Source organism: Coregonus clupeaformis, chromosome 18 (assembly GCF_020615455.1).
Source record: "Coregonus clupeaformis isolate EN_2021a chromosome 18, ASM2061545v1, whole genome shotgun sequence".
NCBI lineage: Eukaryota > Metazoa > Chordata > Actinopteri > Salmoniformes > Salmonidae > Coregonus > Coregonus clupeaformis.
This window is the reverse complement of record NC_059209.1, coordinates 45,474,081-45,496,407: the sequence shown is the minus strand read 5'-3', so window position 1 is coordinate 45,496,407 and position 22,327 is coordinate 45,474,081. Positions and strand designations below refer to the sequence as shown.

The 22,327-nt window shown below is 42.8% G+C and overlaps 1 protein-coding gene across 1 annotated transcript in view; it reads left to right on the top strand.

The window, feature by feature from the left end:
- LOC121587382 (calcineurin-binding protein cabin-1-like) overlaps positions 1-22,327 on the top strand; it is an 82,716-nt gene that overhangs the window by 46,601 nt on the left and 13,788 nt on the right. The window contains 5 exon segments of the mRNA XM_045226985.1: positions 11,130-11,293; positions 11,422-11,519; positions 11,639-11,736; positions 11,738-12,358; positions 18,565-18,639. Of these exon segments, the coding sequence (XP_045082920.1) occupies positions 11,130-11,293; positions 11,422-11,519; positions 11,639-11,736; positions 11,738-12,358; positions 18,565-18,639 (1,056 nt within the window).

Here is a 22,327-nt window from a genome sequence, read left to right as displayed (position 1 = left end):
AAGAAAAAAATCCAGAAAATCACATTGTAGGATTTGTAATGAATTTATTAGCAAATTATGGTGGAAAATAAGTATTTGGTCAATAACAAAAGTTTCTCAATACTTTGTTATATACCCTTTGTTGGCAATGACACAGGTCAAACGTTTTCTGTAAGTCTTCACAAGGTTTTCACACACTGTTGCTGGTATTTTGGCCCATTCCTCCACGCAGATCTCCTCTAGAGCAGTGATGTTTTGGGGCTGTCGCTGGGCAACACGGACTTTCAACTCCCTCCAAAGATTTTCTATGGGGTTGAGATCTGGAGACTGGCTAGGCCACTCCAGGACCTTGAAATGCTTCTTACGAAGCCACTCCTTCGTTGCCCGGGCGGTGTGTTTGGGATCATTGTCGTGCTGAAACCCAGCCACGTTTCATCTTCAATGCCCTTGCTGATGGAAGGAGGTTTTCACTCAAAATCTAAAGATACATGGCGCCATTCATTCTTTCCTTTACACAGATCAGTCGTCCTGGTCCCTTTGCAGAAAAACAGCCCCAAAGCATGATGTTTCCACCCCCATGCTTCACAGTAGGTATGGTGTTCTTTGGATGCAACTCAGCATTCTTTGTCCTCCAAACACGACAAGTTGAGTTTTTACCAAAAGTTCTATTTTGGTTTCATCTGACCATATGACATTCTCCCAATCCTCTTCTGGATCATCCAAATGCACTCTAGCAAACTTCAGACGGGCCTGGACATGTACTGGCTTAAGCAGGGGGACACGTCTGGCACTGCAGGATTTGAGTCCCTGGCGGCGTAGTGTGTTACTGATGGTAGGCTTTGTTACTTTGGTCCCAGCTCTCTGCAGGTCATTCACTAGGTCCCCCCGTGTGGTTCTGGGATTTTTGCTCACCGTTCTTGTGATCATTTTGACCCCACGGGGTGAGATCTTGCGTGGAGCCCCAGATCGAGGGAGATTATCAGTGGTCTTGTATGTCTTCCATTTTCTAATAATTGCTCCCACAGTTGATTTCTTCAAACCAAGCTGCTTACCTATTGCAGATTCAGTCTTCCCAGCCTGGTGCAGGTCTACAATTTTGTTTCTGGTGTCCTTTGACAGCTCTTTGGTATTGGCCATAGTGGAGTTTGGAGTGTGACTGTTTGAGGTTGTGGACAGGTGTCTTTTATACTGATAACAAGTTCAAACAGGTGCCATTAATACAGGTAACGAGTGGAGGACCGAGGAGCCTCTTAAAGAATAAGTTACAGGTCTGTGAGAGCCAGAAATCTTGCTTGTTTGTAGGTGACCAAATACTTATTTTCCACCATAGTTTGCAAATAAATTCATTAAAAATCCTACAATGTGATTTTCTGGAATTTATTTTCTCAATTTGTCTGTCATTGTTGACGTGTGTACCTATGATGAAAAGTACAGGCCTCTCTCATCTTTTTAAGTGGGAGAACTTGCACAATTGGTGGCTGACTAAATACTTTTTTCCCCCACTGTATTTATTGAGGGTTATTAATTAGACTATTAGTCTTTGCAGACATAATTGATTGGGAGTGTAACACATGGTAATATAACCCACATCAGTGATAACTAGCCTCCCCAGGAAACATGATCAATCACGGACAACTCTGAAAAGCATGGTCCCACTATGGAGATGAATATGGTCTCTTGCATCACAGTGGTGGTGTTATTTGATAGTCTACCTGCTACACTACAACATACTGTGGGATTGTGGATTGAGAGTCCCAGGCAGGGAGGGGTAGAGCGGTTCCCTCTGAGAGGAGAGGTGGTGTGGGCCAGGCTGATCTATGCTCCTAGGCCTCCTAGCACCAAGGGAGAATAAGGAGAGAATCTTCTTTTCCTCTCTGTCTTGTCTTTTTTCTTTTCTTTTGTTCTTTCTTCAATCTGGAATCCTTAATTGACGCGGTCACCCTGCCTGTGTTTTGGTCAAAAGCTGAGGGATGGAAGGACTGACCATCCATGATAGCAAAACTATAGTTTTAACCATGTTTTGAGGCTATACAGTGTGTGTTTACATTTACTTTGTTTTCAAACGTTGGCGTATAACAAGTTTATATTTTTGGGTTCTTGATGGGGTATGACAGTTGAACTAAATGTGAACTAAGCACATGAGGCATTTATAAGTTATATTCTTCAAGAATCAATGGCTATATAAAATGAATGTATAGCCTAAGTCCCAAAAATTATGAAGCAACTAAGGATTCTAGCTCTAAGGTTGGCTGGCAGGGACAAAGCTTGAGCAGAAGGCAAATTCTTTCTCAAGTCTGCCTGAATTATTGATTCAGTCATTATTATGTTGCAATGTTTAATGCCTGATCAAATGATACATTGTGAATTCCCTGTGATAGAGCTTGTGCTGTGTGTGGGCCAGGGGTGTAAACACATCTACATTTCTCACACAAACCGTGAGAACAATAACATTTACCCCTGAACAGCTTGTAAACAATTGCCGAAAAAGGAGCAACAAATAAGTAGCAAATCTTAACTTCCATTAGAAGAAAAAAATGTAATTTTGATCATCAGCGGTACGGTATATGTGATGTCATTTTTGAACTGGTTGTAATTCATTTGAGTCATATATTTTTTTCCACTTGTACCAAGGAGGATTCATCAACATCAACAGGAGCACAAACAAGTGTTACATTTTAGGGAAATTATTAACCATTTGTGACCGACCACCTCGATTCAGTCTTATGTTGCAAAATTTGAAATGGTGTTTATTTTTTTTCATTGGATAAAAGTAGAGACTCAAAGCTACAAAATGGTATATCATACACTGCAGTTGAGGAATAATGGGTAATTAATTCTGCTTTGAAATGTGTAACCCCACTTTTGAGAAAATGGCCCTTGAATGTTTTGGTACACCTACTGGAAAGCTCTTCTTTGTCTACACCTATTCAGCATCGTTCACACTAGGGCTGACCCCAATTAGTCGACTGGTCGATAGGCTGTAGTCGACCTGAGATTTTTTTTGGGTCGAGCAGTAGCAAATATATACACTACCAGTCAAACATTTGGACACACCTACTCATTCAAAGGTTTTTCTTTATTTTAAAAATGTTTTACATTGTAGAATAATAGTGAAGACATCAAAACTATGAAATAACACATATGGAATCATGTAGTAACCAAAAAAGTGTTAAACAAATCAAAATATATATTTGAGATTCTTCAAATAGCCACCCTTTGCCTTGATGACAGCTTTGCACACTCTTGGCATTCTCTCAACCAGCTTCATGAGGTAGTCACCTGAAATGCATTTCAATTAACAGGTGTGCCTTCTTAAAAGTTAGTTTGTGGAATTTATTTCCTTCTTAATGCATTTTAGCCAATCGGATGTGTTGTGGTGGGGGGGGGTGTATACAGATGATAGCCCTATTTGGTAAAAGACCAAGTCCATATTATGGCAAGAACAGCTCAAATAAGCAAAGAGAAACGACAGTCCATCATTACTTTAAGACATGAAGGTCAGTCAATATAGATCATTTAAAGAACTTTGAAAGTTTCTTCAAGTGCAGTCGCAAAAACCATCAAGCACTATAATGAAACTGGCTCTCATGAGGACCGCCACAGGAATGGAAGACCCAGAGTTAGGATAAGTTAATTAGAGTTACCAGCCTCAGAAATTGCAGCCCAAATAAATGCTTCACAGAGTTCAAGTCACAGACACATCTGAGCATCAACTGTTCAGAGGGGACTGTGTGAATCAGGCCTTCATGGTCGAATTCCTGCAAAGAAACCACTACTAAATAAGAAGAAGAGACCTGCTTGGGCCAAGAAACACGAGCATTGGACATTAGACCGGTGGAAATGTGTCCTTTGGTCTGTAGTCCAAATGTGAGATTTTTGGTTCCAACCACCGTGTCTTTTTGAGACGCTGTGTGGGTGAACGGATGATCTCTGCATGTGTAGTTCCCACTGTAAATCATGCAGGAGGAGGTGTTATGGTGTGGGGGTGCTTTGCTGGTGACACTGTCTGTGATTTATTTAGAATTCAAGGCACACTTAACCAGCATGGCTACCACAGCATTCTGCAGCAATACACCATCCCATCTGGTTTGGGCTTAGTGGGACTATCATTTGTTTTTCAACAGGACAATGACCCAACACACCTCCAGGCTGTGTAAGGGCTATTTGACCAAGAAGGAGAGTGATGGAGTGCTGCATCAGATGACCTGGCCTCCACAATCCCCCGACCTCAACCCAATTGAGATGGTTTGGGATGAGTCGGATGGCAGAGTGAAGGAAAAGCAGCCAACAAGTGCTCAGCATATGTGGGAACTCCTTAAAGACTGTTGGAAAAGGATTCCAGGTGAAGCTGGTTGAGAGAATGCCAAGACTGTGCAAAGCTGTCATCAAGGCAAAGGGTGGCTATTTGAAGAATCTCAATTATAAAATATATTTTGATTTGTTTAACACTTTTTTGGTTACTACATGATTCAATGTGTTATTTCATAGTTTTGATGTCTTCACTATTATTCTACAATGTAGAAAATAGTAAAAATAAAGAAAAATCCTTGAATGAGTAGGTGTGTCCAAACTTTTGACTGGTACTGTATATTTGCGCCCATCTCAGTGAACTAATCCATTGCGGAGGCCTAGACTAAAAGCCAATTTATGCTTGATCCGAAAATGTGGTCGGAGTCTCCATATGGAGGGTGTGACGCAATTACGGAGCCTCCGGAGGCATGAAGATCCAAATGGCTCCGTACCGCATCGCCGTGCACATCCTAAATTTTGTAACAATGCGGAGGGCTCTGTATAGCTCTGCATTGACATGATTGGTTGATGGTAGGTGGGGGCGGTACATCCTGTATAAACATAAACTCACTTCCTTCACAACAGCTCTGAGCTGTTCCGCGAAGCACAATAATTATGAATGCCCTGACTTCTGCAGAGGCCGTATCACCGTAAATGCTGCATGGCTAATGCAGATGTGGGATTGACCATGCAGCACCCAGATGCACAATGCACTTCTCTCTCCAGAATGCGCGCTCTCCCGCCAATTTGTGCAAATTCATTGTTTCATAACCTTCATTGTGTTAATTGTTTGCATTTTGATTGTTAGCATCTATTAATTCTCTATATCACCAGTAGTAGCCTACATTTACCGTTAATTCCTATAATTTCTAATCTACAATGTTTGTTTGGTTATGGTAATTTATATTAATGCATTCAATATTATTATTCCAGTCTTTTACCATTCTCATTGTTGGAGTGGACACATTGTTTGCAGAGTGCTACACTTGTGAGAAACAAGTTTTGGTTTATTTCATTCCATTTACGAGTTTTGACAATTTAGTCATTGTCCTTTGTCTGGAGCGCTCCTGTCAATGTTGAGTAAGGATGCGCACCTGATTACGCATAGAAGTAGGCCTATAGGCTACCTGGCCTGCGCGCAAATGTAGGCATATAAATGTGCCCATTTGTGGATCTGATAGTATTTCTGATTGGCTTAACGCACCACCACTAAATAATGTTTTCTTCACCTCAAACGGCAAACAAAGAAAGTTGTTTTTTTTTACATCCATTGAGAATGACAATAGTTCCTCAATGTATTTGAATAATCTTTCCAGCTCTTTCTCTTTCGATAATCACTTAGCGTGAAAGGGAAAAATGTAATGCTCTGATCCAGTGGAAACGTAATAAAATTGGCCTACCTGATTATTTCTTATCAGTGCTTGACATGGACTGAAATGGGTTCCGGTACTCATTTTGGGTGCTGGTACTATTTATATTTAGGTGCAGGAGTCCATAATACTTTTTAGCTAATATTGTATAAGAGGAACAGGAGCTCGAGCAGTAGAACATTTGAGGTGCCGGTACTCAGCGCCGATGAGCTCCTGCCCATGTCAAGCACTGCTTCTTACCCCTTGCGCAAATAGCCTACAGCTGTATCTGTTATGAGCTCACTGGTACGGGAAACTCTGAGGACCCAGAATATTTTATACAATGAAGTTCGCTAGTGCAAGCTTTGGGCCGGACCCAGGTTAATAGTTGAAACAAAGTTTCAAGTCTGTTGCAGACAGGCCATGCGTATCCAATATGATTTATAGGATATTTATTTTTATCAGGATATTTTCTACCTGCTAGCAGTAATGGTTTTTATTTGTTGGCTTTATGTAGGCTATTTTTACATATTTGGCAATGGCAATAAAGTTACTTTTTAGATTGATCATTTTCATTTAGATTTGGGTAGATTTTGATTAACCATATGACAATGATTTTGAGATATGAAGACGTTATTATAAATGAAATGAAACTATTCCACGAAAATGTGCATATGAAAACCATAACTGGCACGCAGATCGGTAGAAATTGTAAGATAAATTGGCATTCCACATGAGAAAGGTTGCTGACTCCTCTTGTAGCCTACTACCAGCAACTTCAGGAGAGTAATGGCAGAATCTGCGAAAGCCAGCAGGAGCGGGAGGAGAATGGTTAGGTCAGGTGAAGTTTTTTTCTTCTAATGGTTATGTTGATCTCTGGCTCCCTCTTGAGTCATTTGTGTCTTATTTCAACAAACAGTAAGCATCAGACAAGCTCAAAGCATATAGTTGATTTTATTAAAACACATAGGGTGTGTCTATGTATGGAAAAATACAAGTTTAAAAATTTCGACCAATCGGTTGGTCGAAGGAACAGACGACTTTCGGTCTACCAAGATTTTTGGGGGTTGGGGACAGCCCTAGTTCACACCCTCTTAAGCCTTAACCATGTGAGGCCATGTGCTAAACAGAGTGAGTTATGTATTGTAGTAAACAACAAAAGATTTCAAGACTAAAAGTGGTGAAAGTAGTAGCCTACAATAAGGAAAAACTCCAGGTAAAAATATACTTTATTTAGTCCTTGGACTATATTCTAATCTGACTTTGGTGCAGATCATGTTGTTCTTCACATTACCTTCTCTGGTAAACACACTATATCAAATCTACGTTTATTTGTCACATGCAGAGGATACAGAACAGTGAATTGGTTATTTGCATAGTTGCAATAGAAAAACTAAGTGTCCAGATAAAAATATTGTATAATTATTAGATGATGCTTACCCAGACACACTTGTCTAAATTAATGGGTCATGTGAAAGAAACGCTATAGCCACCCCACAGCCACACCTAGCTAAGTGGATGGGTCACTATTGTCTAGACATGTACACATGTTCATGAAATACAATAGATGGCCATAATCACCCCCAGACAAACCTGGTTAACTTGATGGGTCATGTAATCATCTGGCGAAGTGGAGTCTTTTGTTAAGACAAAAGCTAGCTAAACAATGAACCAGGCATAATCCCAACCCATACTACTAGCAATACAAATGGATTGTCATAGCTAGCCACCATGCATGAAATGCTGTAGTATGAATCTACAGGTAGCTAAAGCTAACCAACTAGGTTCAATGTTAGCAAGCTAGCTAACATTAGGCTATAACTAGCAATACAAATGGATTACTGATATACAAATAATATTACTACACAGATCATACACGCAAAGTTATTTAGCAAGCCAGCAAGCTAACGTTCACTAGCTAGCTAACAGTATGCTTTAACTTGCAATGAAAACAACTTTCTGACAAAATTAGAAATGCTTAATATCTGAAAATGTAGCTAGACTCTTACCCCTATACATGGATGAATGCTTCATGGCAGACTGGAACCCCTTTAACTCCATTTTGCTTGTACAGCTTGTTTGGCCCACGTTGTTTCAAGTCACTCGTGTTCACACTGACCGTGTGCAGAAAGTAGTCTGTCACAACTTTTTCCCACTGATCTTTGTCGATAGCACCTGCTAAAATCAGGGCAGCAATGTTGTTGAGAGCAGTAGCAACAGTTTTGTAGTTCTCCATGGCTAACGTTATATCTTTCAAAAAAGCTGCGGTAGCAAGGATTATCTACACATACTGAGCAGCTCATGTTATAGACAGAAGCATGCTACATGGCAGACCAATCTCAACTCATCTCTCAGCATGTCCAGCCCAACCATTATCTCAGCCAATCATGGCTAGCAGAAAGGTTCCTGTCTTTTGCTGTGGCTAAACCAACTAGGCTCATAATTTAACAATATTATTCGTATTTACAGATGGCATACAAGTTTGTTTTTAAGTCGCATGAAAGTTCACCTGTTCCAGAAGGCATTTCTGCCCAAAAACACATTTTTATTTTCAAAAATAAAATAAAAATCTAATGCTTCCTGAAACGTGTCACATTTTAAGAAGAAATCTATAGGAAAAATACATTATTTTAAGATGGATATTTTTCTCAAACTTGAAATTCTCCCCAACTTGAAGCAAGTAATTTTCCTCACCCCCCAAAAAAAAGATCAAAATCATTGGTAAAGTCATGTAAATCTGCTTTATCTGTTGTGCTACAATGTAATCTGTGCAAAGCCATGGCTTCACATCTGCCTAAACAGATTTACTGTGCCCATGGAGGATCCCCCCCCCCTTTAGATCTGAAGGGGTGTCCACATACTTTTGGTCATGTAGTGTAGCTGTAGATCAGAGCTCTGCTGGATGGATGGATCACATCACATCGCCTGTCCTATTTCTTCAGGATTGTCCTGATCATTATTGAAGGATGTTCATTAATATTGATAAATGGCTTTTGCCTCTTGACTGCATGAGGCAGACTCAGGAATGCAATTAGATTTCATAGGTCTGTTCTGTTTCCTGCTTGGCTTCTCTCGAAAAGGCTGTGAAAATGTCAACAGACAATGTGGACCTGTTTGGTAGGATGAGGAAGAGGCTCCCAGGTGTAGGGGCGGGCCAGTTGCTTCTGTGGAGGCATACCATTTGTTTTGTTCCATCATGATATGCCCAGCTTCTCCTCCGATTCGCATACACTTCTAAGTCCATAAGCTGCTCACTGCCAAGTGTTTTTTTAAATTGCAAATGGACCATCATCTGCGCTCAGCTAACATGGTCTGCTCTGCTGTGGAGCACCGAACCTTGCCTGTACACACCTGCTTGGTCGTCACATAACAACACTTAACATATGCTGTCACATGATTGATCGTTTCCTGTGATACTCGTAATGATCTGAAGACCTACCAATCCTTCAGAGATATTGAAATTAAAAAGACAATGTGTGTTTGATGTGCTGCTGCTCTCTGTGGTTCCCTGAACCAACCTGAACCCAGACAGAACACACCGGTAATGAGGCTGCCTGCCTGGGGCAGGATCTGACATGCCTGCCTGAAGTCAGCCCCCAGTCCACCCCCACCTCCACTCTGCAGGCACTGTTTCTCCCTACAGCAACTCTTTCCATTTTGTCATTAGGGCTCCCATCTTCCAATTCCACAGTTTTAGTGCAAATTAATTCCTCTTGCCTTCTTTTCACCTCCTTTTTCTCTTTCTTTCCTGCGGGTTTGTCCATATCTTCCTGTTAATTGTTTCCTGATGTCAGCCCTATTAGCAGCCCAGTGCCTGGAGGAGCTTGCAGTAGCATGCAGCTGTGCACATGCTACATACACACATAAAGAAATACTGTGGGGAATTTCCATTTGAGATGTACACCACTGGCAGCTGTGTCTCACTGGGCCATGGCTCCAGCGGACCTGCTCTGACGTGGGGCCAAGGCAAGGCACTGGTACTTTTCAGCTTTCATTTACATAACAATGGCTAACTGTGAATTTGAACACCTTCTCACAAAGTAACTGTCTTGATGATGCAGAGGTTGTAGATTCTGCTCACTCCAAGTCTTTAGTGTCACACTCCTGATGTGGAAACACTAATTACACTATGGCTTACATGAACATAAAACACTGGCGACACACTGGTGTGGGGTACGTCTCAGGTGGATGTGCAGCACAAAATATTCCATTTAGCCTGTCCTCCAGCCCGTGTCCAATGATTACATGAAATAACCTGTTGATTCTCTGTAATAACACCTCAACCCAGAGTTTATTCAGGTTTGTGCATGCCATTACCTATAGACCTTAGCAGGGGTGAAAGTATAATTAATTTATTCCCGGTACAGGACCTCCTATGTGTGCATGCGCTTGTCAAACAATCATTTCAAAGGGCTCCTTTACTAGGCTACCCACTCACGTTCAGCTACTCGCATTTCCAGCCTCCGAACAGTGGTGAATTGAAAGAGACCTCTGTTACACAAAATACTAAAAAGTGTAATGCCATTTGGAGATTGTCATTAGTCCAGAATGTATGTGTCCGCGCGTGTCTCGGCCACTCATCTCTGCCTTTGCAAAATGTCAGTGTTCTCGTCAAACCACATCGCATTTTGTAGGCTATACCACCTGTTTTCAAGTCCATTCGCACATGTTTCATGCCTCGTTCATGCAGTAATGATAATTAGTGGTGTAATAGCCTACAGTTTTATTGACATTTTGTTTTAATTATTGTAATAGGCTCATGTTTTACCAGTATGGCGTACCCCCACTATTTATTTTTCCGGGACACCGGACCGTACCGCCTTACTTTCACCTCTGGTCCTAAGGGATATTTAAACATGGTCCTCTGCCAGCCGGCCAGAATTTTTGCTTCATAATTCTGTATGTTAAAAAATAAGTGTTTATTTAGCAAAGGACCCATGCACATGATCAGTGTTCTCTGTGTTGCGTGAGTAAAACGAGCACGCATTTAGCTGTTGCCATTTTTTCTCACCAGCATTAATTGGTTATCTTGACTTGCACTGCAGATATGCTCATACATGGAGAGGTTTGGTTAATATATTGCCTTAAACAATACCCTGTCACACTTCTTTATCCCTCTCGTGTCCTCTCTCCCTTTCTCTTGCCCTCCTTCACTATCAGTCTGTGTAAAATAAATCACCATGTATGTACCAAAAATATCAGGTACATTCACTCAGAATTTTTAGTTGAGTGTTTTCCCTTTTTAATTGAAAACTGAAAACCCACCAGTGGAGCACATTGAGAAGATCATGTCAGGGATATGTTGGCCTTGTGAGTGTGTTAGTGGAAAATATGTTTTGAAACATAACTCTAGTTAGCCTGACAGGTGAGGTCATACATAAGCCTGTCTCCATGGCACGCAAATACCAAACAGTATTTAGTTGATTAAGCTATGTGTGCAGTGTTAGTGAACTGTTGCCTCTTCTCCTCCTCCTTTTCCTCCCCCTATTCTTCTCCTCCTTCCTGCTTCAGGGCATCTGGCGTATTCCAGTGGATGAGATTGATCGCGCCGGCAGTTTTGCATCTCATATGAACCGATCCATCGTCCTCTTGCTGGAGGTGCTGTCTCAGCTGAAGGACCACGACACACTGATCAAAGTCTCTTTTATGCTCCAGAGAACCCCTGACCAGGGAAAGTAAGGATCTCTCATGACTCAACCATGGTTCTCTCAGTTTTTCATGGCAACCATTTGTTCTAGTGTTTTTGTGTGAATTTGTTCAACTCTTCTCTTTCCCTTCTCTCTCTCACTCTCATGTCTTAAAGGAAGTATTTTGCAGGATGTGGATTGTCAGGTTTTGGCCCAGAGAGCATTTTTCCTAGTTGTAAAAGTTCTGGAGGACAATCGGAACAAACTCACAAGGGTACGCAACCAAAGCACTCTACACACTTGGAGAGGAGCTGAAAGCAGCTCTGTAGTTTGTAGGATTTATAATTTTGCCGAGCTCTTGCTTGTGTTGTGACAGGCTCTGTTCTTTCTCAGGTGTCGGAGCAGCCTTCCAAAGTGCCTGCGCCCTCCATGGGGGAAATGACGACCACGGACACGTCCAACAGGCCCAGTGCAGAGGACAGCAGTCATGCACTGCATAAGAAGCCTGAGCTCACTGAGGGTCCCCAGGTCACTGCCCCAGGCTCTGACTCTGTGTCCCGGGAAACCCCTCAGACACAGCCAGCCCTGCTGGCCACAGCCAGAGACAGGGGGGAGCAGCAGCAGAGAACTCCATCTGGGAAGGTGGAGGCTGCTGTGGGCGAGGGGGCCAGAGCAGGGCCAGAGGAGCCCATGGAGCTGGACGCTGGCCACTGGGGGCATCCCTCCAAGACCACAGACTCTCAGGGCAGCCAACCAGACCCTGAGCCCCCCAGAACTGTCCTGGTGCCTGGGGAGAAAGTGGCTGAGAGCAGCCGGGCACCGGAGCTTTCTCTGGAGGACCTGAGCATCAGCTCCAGACAGCAGCAGCTCCAGCAGCAGCTCCAGTGCCCGGTAGCTAAGGGCCCAGTGTTAGCCAGCGGAGCAGAGCATGGACTAGCCCAGGGGGCGCTATGCAGGCCCAGCAGGAAGAGGAAGCTCCTGGATGACATGGAGTCAGGCAAAACTCTTCTGCCGGATACCTACCGGGTGTGGCAGCAGGGCCAGAAGGTCATGACCTATGACCTGGGGCGCATTGAGAAGATCATGTCAGAGACGTACATGCTCATTAAGCAGGTATGCTGTACTTTTATGAGTTATTGGTGCAAACTCCCCTGTTTACCTTCATGTTTACTGCCACATTTCTCTCTCCCATCAACAATTTATTTATAACTGTGCCATGTCATGCACACGTAATATATACTCACTGAAAAAGGAAATGGGTTTGGGAAATCCCTCTTGAGATTGATTTAGCAAAGAGACCTGAAACACAGAGAGGGGACTTTCCCTGCTCACGCAACTGCTGTAAAATACTGTTGTAAGGAACCAAATAGCACACAAGCCTAATCATCTTCACAGTGCTACAGATATTAACTAAGATATTAACACAAATAGCACCATTAATATTTACAGCTCATAATCATAAGTATAATCATAAAAGGGCAGCAGGCAGCCTAGTGGTTAAGAGCATTGGGCCAGTAACCAAAAGGTCGCTGGTTCGAATCCCCGAGCCGACTAGGTGAAAAAATCTGTCTGTGCCCTTGAGCAAGGCACTTAACCCTACTTGCTCCTGCTAAATGACAAAACATTTAAAATAAGTAATTATAAGCTTAGGACTCATCTCATCATAAATGTAATTGGTGTTTTCATTACATTTTGTAAATCCTGACCTAGCCTACGGAGCTGTGAGGGGAACGGCACCTCCGTAATAGAGAACTGTACAAAGTGTTTATTATTCTAAATGTCAATTATTCTAAATGTCTTATTCTACAACAGTTATGGATTTGATCATTGCAAGAAAAATAATGTTTCAGATGAAAGGTCTTATTATGTATTACGTGGCCCGGTAATGGCTTCAGTGGATTCAGACAGAGAGAATTGCTCATTTATTATTTCTGTCTTTCCAGCAGACAACATAGCTTGATTGTTCACTGACTAAATTACTGGTTTCCTGTTTTTCTGAGACAGCCGTTGCCTGTTTGAAAGGTAAAGGTTGTGCATTTTTTATTTACTTTGGTTTGTCCAGACAGCATAATGATTTTGTGCATTGTGATTGGGACCCTTTCTAGTGCACTGGCACTGCTTGTGTAGAACCAGTCTCATGTTCTTGCCCGCTTACTGACTCTGAAGCCAAAAGTAAACTTCTGATTCAGTTTGGACTTCTGTTACCTAGAACTGACACTGTTGTATAAAGTAGGTACCCTACTAGTTCTTGAGATTCAGTTTGATTGAGACTGAGCAAAAAGGGACATTTCTATTGCAGTTCTTTAAAATCCCCAAACCTGAATGTTGAGTTAATTTAATTTAATAATTTCTTCCACTTGCATAGTGGAACTGATCAAATAAAAGAGGGATTAATTACATTCTGTATTGCATCTGAGGCAACTTCTCCTATAGCGTTGGCTGGCATTGAGGATCTTGTTTGAGCACAGCTCTCATCAGCCTCAAGATGCATAGATCTAGTGATCAATGCTGACCGTGGGGAACCTGGCATGACATTGGCTATGTGTCAAGCCACAGAGATGGAGTGGGAGGCAACAGAGGACAGAGGGGCCACTACTAGGCTGAAGAGAGGGAGATGGCTAGCTACTACACCCCTCGCGCTATTTAGCTTCTTTCAGTGTCACTTCTCTCTCTCACATGCACACACACACACATTGACAGATACTATTTCGCAAGTTAATAATATTGAAACCATTGGAAAGTATGCTGAGGCTTTGGCTGAGATTTGCTTCCCATGTTTTGCGACATAGAAAAATAATGTTTTTTCCCCTGTGGCTGGAAAGGGGTAACATGACAGTGTCCCTTCTGACACACTCTAATAGGGCTTGCATATCTCTGGAACAAAGTGAGCAACCCTTGACACATATTTCTTAGTACAGTTGAGTCAGTGACACTACATGCTTTTCCCTAACATGTTTTTAGTGAAACGAAATGACAGTATTAGTGCCAAATTCTTCACCTTGCTTCTTACTTTCCAAATACAAGCCATCTCTTAAAAGTTAGCTTCTAACACAATTGCAAAAGGCTTTTGCGCAGCACAGCAGTTTTGTTTCATGTCATTGGATCTGTTTTACAGTTCAGTGATGTAGCCAATAGCCATGTTCCTCTTCCATGAATATAAAGTACAGAGCAAGAGCAGTTGGCAGGTTGTGTCAAAGGTTTCACAGTTTGCTTTGGCTCAGCTCTAATCCGACATGTTTGTGCCCAGGCAAGCCCTCATTGGTCTGTTATGCTCGTTCAGAAGAAGGAAAGTTAGTTCTCTCACAGCCCACTCCTCCACTCTACCAAGCTAGGGGGACTTCCTCTAAAGCAAGTCCAAAATGACAGCTCTCCAGTGTAACCAACCTCTGTCTCAGAGTGCTGCCTCTTGCAGTCCTCCCAGTCTTTGGCCCCCAGGTCTGCCAAGTCATTCCTAGGGCTGTTACGGTGACCGTATTACCGCCACACCGGTAGTCACGAGTCATGACCGCAGTCAAATTCCATGTGACAGTTGAGTCACGGTAACTAGGCTTCTCCAAAACTGCGTTCTGATGCCACTGATGGACATTAGTAGCCTACCAAACTTGCTAACGGCCAGTCGCTAATGGCCTGGTACTCAGCGCCCGATTGTCCCTCTAATCACTATGACATCAATGCAAATGGTTGGAAAATCAAGTCAAACACTTCATGAGAGCCCTGGCATTGAGTTTGAGCGGAATAGGATCACCTGTTCCTATAAGCCTATATTGCGCAACATTTCTATAGCTTATGCAATAGCGTGAGAAAAAGTTTTGATGGCCTCTATTAAAAAGAGGATCCCATCAGCTTTCTATAGGCTAGGTCTACTATATTTATTTCTCATCTTTCCTAATATTAAGCAGATTGCTTCACAACCGGAGTAGCCTACCTGGCTGGCATGAAAATGAACCGCGGGAAAAGCGTCCTCCATTCGCTATTCAAGTGCATACGGATGACGTCTTTTTTTTCCCTGCCTCGGTTCCGACAGGTGCATGATAATGTCCCGTTCTAAATAAAAATTCACACATATAATATTTAGGATATGTAAAGACAAGATTACATTGAGAATAGTCTGATGGGTAAGAATATCCTCACATGTGAATGATGCCCAGCGTGTGCCACCTAAGGCAAAAAAAACTGTGCATGCAGTTTTTGGAAAAAAATCATGCATCATGTAGCCTAGCCCATAGGCCTAATATACACTGCTCAAAAAAATAAAGGGAACACTTAAACAACACAATGTAACTCCAAGTCAATCACACTTCTGTGAAATCAAACTGTCCACTTAGGAAGCAACACTGATTGACAATACATTTCACATGCTGTTGTGAAAATGGAATAGACAACAGGTGGAAATAATAGGCAATTAGCAAGACACCCCCAATAAAGGACTGGTTTTGCAGGTGGTGACCACAGACCACTTCTCAGTTCCTATGCTTCCTGGCTGATGTTTTGGTCACTTTTGAATGCTGGCGGTGCTTTCACTCTAGTGGTAGCATGAGACGGAGTCTACAACCCACTCAAGTGGCTCAGGTAGTGCAGCTCATCCAGGATGGCACATCAATGCGAGCTGTGGCAAGAAGGTTTGCTGTGTCTGTCAGCGTAGTGTCCAGAGCATGGAGGCGCTACCAGGAGACAGGCCAGTACATCAGGAGACGTGGAGGAGGCCGTAGGGAGGGCAACAACCCAGCAGCAGGACTGCTACCTCCGCCTTTGTGCAAGGAGGAGCAGGAGGAGCACTGCCAGAGCCCTGCAAAATGACCTCCAGCAGGCCACAAATGTGCATGTGTCTGCTCAAACGGTCAGAAACAGACTCCATGAGGGTGGTATGAGGGCCCGACGTCCACAGGTGGGGGTTGTGCTTACAGCCCAACACCGTGCAGGACGTTGGCATTTGCCAGAGAACACCAAGATTGGCAAATTCGCCACTGGCGCCCTGTGCTCTTCACAGATGAAAGCAGGTTCACACTGAGCACATGTGACAGACGTGACAGAGTCTGGAGACGTCGTGGAGAACGTTCTGCTGCCTGCAACATCCTCCAGCATGACCGGTTTGGCGGTGGGTCAGTCATGGTGTGGGGTGGCATTTCTTTGGGGGGGCCGCACAGCCCTCCATGTGCTCGCCAGAGGTAGCCTGACTGCCATTAGGTACCGAGATGAGATCCTCAGACCCCTTGTGAGACCATATGCTGGTGCGGTTGGCCCTGGGTTCCTCCTAATGCAAGACAATACTAGACCTCATGTGGCTGGAGTGTGTCACCATTGATGCTATGGACTGGCCCGCCCGTTCCCCAGACCTGAATCCAATTGAGCACATCTGGGACATCATGTCTCGCTCCATCCACCAATGCCACGTTGCACCACAGACTGTCCAGGAGTTGGCGGATGCTTTAGTCCAGGTCTGGGAGGAGATCCCTCAGGAGACCATCCGCCACCTCATCAGGAGCATGCCCAGGCGTTGTAGGGAGGTCATACAGGCACGTGGAGGCCACACACACTACTGAGCCTCATTTTGACTTGTTTTAAGGACATTACATCAAAATTGGATCAGCCTGTAGTGTGGTTTTCCACTTTAATTTTGAGGGTGACTACAAATCCAGACCTCCATTGATAATTTTTGTGTGATTTTGTTGTCAGCACATTCAACTATGTAAAGAAAAAAGTATTTAATAAGATTATTTAATTCATTCAGATCTAGGATGTGTTATTTTAGTGTTCCCTTTTTATTTTTTTGAGCAGTGTATTTTGATATGTTTTTCACAACTAAAGTGGCTAAATAACTCTAATCGTAGCCTATAGGCCTAGGATCCCTGGAACAGGGTTGGAGAGCACATAGCCCACAGAGCCTAGTGAAACGTGTTCTTATAAGCCACTATTTAAACGAGGATTCCAGCTCTCGCGTGCTGCTATATTTATTGCTCAATTCTTACAATTAAGCACATTAATCCGCTTTACAACCGGTGTAGCCTACCTGGCATATTAAAAACGTAACCGTGGGAAGTGCTTCCTCCATTCACCATTTGAGTGCAGGCTATGGATGACATCAATCAAAAATAATTCCACACATATTAGTAGGCTATATGTAAAGACCAGATTCAATTCAGAATAGTCTGATGGGTGAGAATATTATCAAGTACTTGTCAAATTGTGAATGAGAGACTGATTAAGTGCGAGCAGCCTGTGCAAGAAACAGAGCAGAGCGCATGCCTTTCATGCAACTTTTTTCAAATCATCATTAGTCACATCATACAGCCTTAGGATATATTAGAAATGATAACATGTAGCCTAAGGTTTGTATCACAACTAAAGTTGCATAAATAACTGTAAATTAAGCATATAGGATGACCTGTTTCAAATTATCACTTTGTTAACCGCATTTTGCGAAAAATATCCTTTCTATTTTATTCAGCTATCTTCAATTGTAGTCTTCGTACTATAAAATAATATAAAATAATGCCACGGGAATTATAAGCGAATCTTGTCTGCTAAATTAATTAGTGTAAATCACAGCTTATGGCATAGCCAGATCAGGGCCTAACGTAAGGATGACTATTCTGTTCATCTGAAATAGGTTACATTTTCTTAATATCATAGGCAAATGTTTCTTTAGACCTGCCTAAAATAAATAATTATTTTATTGATGGTGTAGGCTATATTACTTTGATTTATTCCACTTTTTAAATTGTTGATGTTCCAAAGGTCTGCATCAGTGGCTTGTAGGCTATGCGTGGAAGCCCGGAGATGGTAAACTTGTTTATGTTAATTAACGTCAATGATCATGAGACTGGCAGTTATTTGCATGACAGTTACCGGCTGACAAAATGTCATGACCGCCACAGCCCTAGTCATTCCGCAAGCCATTTCCTGTGGCAGCAGCATGTTACAACCTAGAGGGTTCCACCTACTGTGTATGGTCAATGCAGAACCAAACAGCGTTTACCACCACACCACTACATAATAAACTAGCTTGTCTGAGGGAGAGGTGAACATGGAGGCTTACTTTCATGTGTGCTTCTCCTGCGCAGCGTCAGCTTCCTGACTCCCACACACAGAGGCACATATCTACAGTCTGACAGATAGAGAGCAGCCAGCCTTCACAGAGAGAGGCCTAATGAGGGCCGCCGCCTCCTATTGCCACGGCCACATTCACTCTGAGAAAGGTATTTTTCTATGTCTGTTAGCTGCCCAGAGCAGCATCAGTGGTGCTAAGGTGGCTGTATGAACGGTGTATTGCTCTGCTCTGATTGTCTCTGTTCTCTTCTCTTCCCGCATGTTGTGGACAGGTGAATGAGGACGTGGCGCTGGACCAAGCCGTGAAGTTCTGCCAGATACAGATGGCCACGTCAGCACAACGACAGGTATGGGGGATGACCTGGCCCACACTACAGTGCACATACACAGAGTACATTACATTTCATGCATATACCCTACACCTACATGGACCCCATACAAACACAACACTCACAAATGTACGTATTGAATGTTTACATTTGTGAGTGTTGTGTTTGTATGGGGTCCAGTGGAGGCTGCTGATTGCTTCTTAAAGTAACTGTCCAGTGTTTCCAGATTTCTATGAAATATGATCTATAATTAATTACAATATGAGTGAAATATACTGAACAAAAATATAAACGCAACATGTAAAGTGTTGGTCCCATGTTTCATGAGCTGAAATAAAAGATCCCAGAAATGTTCCAAACACACAAATTGTATTTCTCTCAAATTCTGTGCACAAATTCGTTTACATTCCTGTTAGTGAGCATTTCTCCTTTGTCAAGATAATCCATCCATCTGACAGGTGTGGCATATCAAGAAGCTGATTAAACAGCATGATCATTACACAGGTGCACCTGGTGCTGGGGACAGTAAAAGGCCACTTTAAAATGTGCAGTTTTGTCACACAACACAATGCCACAGATGTCTCAAGTTTTGAGGGAGCATGCAATTGGCATGCTGACTGCAGGAATGTCCACCAGAGCTGTTGCCAAATAATTGTAATGTTCATTTTTCTACCGTAAGCCGCCTCCAACGTGGTTTTAGAGAATTTGGCAGTACGTCCAACCGGCCTCACAACCGCAGACCACGTGTATGGCGTTGAGTGGGCGATCGGTTTGCTGATGTCAACGTTGTGAACAGAGTGCCCTATGGTGGTGTTATGGTATGGGCAGGCATAAGCTACGGACAACGAATACTGGTGAATTTTATCAATTGCGATTTAAATGCACAGAGATACCGTGACTAGATCCTAAGGCAAATTGTCGCGATTGTTAATCACTGCCATCACCTCATGTTTCAGCATGATAATGCACAGCCCCATGTCGCAAGGATCTGTACACAATTCCTGGAAGCTGAAAATGTCCCAGTTTTCCATGGCCTGCATATATTCACCAGACATGTAACCCATTAAGCATGGTTGGGATGCTCTGGATCGACTCATACGACAGCGTGTTCCAGTTCCCGCCAATATCCAGCAACTTCACACAGCCATTGAAGAGGAGTGGGAAACATTTCACAGACCACAATCAACAGCCTGATCAACTCTATGCGAAGGAGATGCATGAGGCAAATGGTGGTCACACCAGATATTGACTGGTTTCTGTACCTTCTTTTTTTTAAAGTATCTGTGACCAGCAGATGCATATCTATATTCCTAGTAATGTGAAATCCATAGATTAGGGCCTAATGAATGTATTTCAATTTACTGATTTCCTTATATGAACTGTAACTCAGTAAAATATTTGAAATTGTTGCATGTTGCGTTAATTTTTTGGTTCAGTATATAATAAATCTAAGATGTGCCAAATAAATTATATCCAGCTCAGGGCTCCAGTTACAGCAGAGACATTCAATCGCCTCCTGGATCAACATCCCTGTTACCTAAATTGTTTACGTACATAAACAAATATCACCCCTTGTGTGCACATTCGGTAATACCGTATACCCAGGTATGGTACAGAAACCGTATGACAGTATGAAAATGTAGTTACCGCCCAACCCTAAATATTGCAGATTGCCAGCCATGGATAGATGCCCTGGGGGAATGATACAGTGCTCGACTCAATAAATATCGGAACAGCAATGATTTTGTGATTGTTAATCATGACATATTCTGTTCTGTCACCTCTTCTTTGCTATCTGGAAACAAACCGTTTTAAAGAGATACTTTATCCATTTTGATGCATGTCTGTTCCTCTACTCTGTTTGCACTACACATACCATTTCACTTTTTTCCCCTGTGGCTGCTGTAACGTATCATTTGACTACTTTCCATTGTTTTCAAAGCATCCTTTTGCATATGTGTCAGTTGAGTTTCAATTACTTTAGCCAAACCAAATAATACACTACTGTGAATGTCTGACTGCTAGTGACTCTGGCTGTATAGGAAAGATGGTCATTTTAGATTTAGATTATTTGATGACACAAGGCGACAGTTGTTTGGACCCATTCACTGTAACCTTGTTTAGCACTGTAGCCTAACTGAGGGAGATAACTAACTGAACTGTCTGCTGGGGAGTTGTGCTAGTTCTGTTTGCCCTTATTATTTGGGTGCTGTGCGTTTAGCTTGTGAAGCCTGCAGAGCTCCATGGGTGGGCAGCGCAGCAGTGACTGACTGCAGAAGAAGTCAACTAGATCAGAGTATTGAGTTTCCTAATGGACTCACTGATATTCTTCTCTCCTCCGAAGAACACGTGAGGCAGTGTGGCTTATTAACATGCAGTCTCTGTCTGTAGTAAGATGAGAAGTGTTCTCAGCCACAGGACTAGCTGGGTAAATCCCTGGGCTTTTGAAGTCTTCTCTTCTCTGCACCAACCTGCCAGTGCTTAAAATAACCTCAGGTGCAGTGAGAACATTCCCTTTTGTCCTCTCCGTCTTCACACTTTGCATAACTTTTTATTGGTTTGAACTGTGTATGTCATTGGTATGCACAGCATTGCTTATTTGCACATGAAAGGCAATGCTACATTGAATTCTATGGGGAAAGTTTAACAAGTTTCTTCTGCAGCCAGATGCAGAGACGCTAGACACAACAGTGATTTTCGATCCATTAAAATGGAAGTTATATCCAACGTGACACTAGAAAAAATACCATTATAATAGCTTTGTTAGGAGTGTGATGCTTCCCTAACCTATAATCATCACAGCTGAGCTTTGTGTTTATCTCTCACATTCTTTAACAAATCATCAGTTATTCTGCTGTCTGTGGGTAGTCACTGATTTCCCCCTCCCCTGCCTCCGCATCCTGCTAGGCCGGGTCTCTCATCCTGTTGTCGTGGTGATGTTAACCACTGTACACTATACTGGAGGGAGAAAACGATGGGTGGGCTACCATAGCTCACAATTTAGTTATTTAGCATAATTTATACAGATGAGGATTGTGGTCATGACTCATGGCCTTATAAAAGCTCAGTGTATGTGTGTGCATCACAAGTCATGATGTAGATGAGACTTTGATGCTGGATCCAAGCAGGAGCGTTTCATAAGTGTGCATGAGGTCAGCTGTAATCAATGTGTCCCATTTATCACACCACATCCAGGTTACCCATGGGTTTCTTCTCACTTCCACATGTTTAAACCTAATTGACATTATTGTTTGTATTCAAGGTCTAGTCACTATTCTAGTGGTTGTGATTTGGAAGGGATAATACAGCAGAGCAGAAAATGACTGTCTTCTGTGTGATCCTCTGCTCCCTGCCACCTACTCACATTATGCTTTTTCAGGTGCACAAATCTAGATGAATGAGTCACACCTGAGAACTCAGACGGAAGAATCATACAACGTAGCCTAGCATCCCCTAGTCAGGGTTTCCCAAACTCTGTCCTGGGGCCTCCCCTGGGTGCACGTTTTGGTTTATCCTCTAGCACTACACAGCTGATTCAAATAGCCAACTCATCATCAAGCTTAGATTATTTGAATCTGCTGTGTAGTGCTAGGCGCAAAAAACTAAACGTGCACCCAGGGGGGCCCCAGGACCGAGTTTGGGAAACCCTGCCATTGATCAGGTGTCAAACTCATTCCACAGAGGGCCTAGTGTCTGCGGGTTTTCG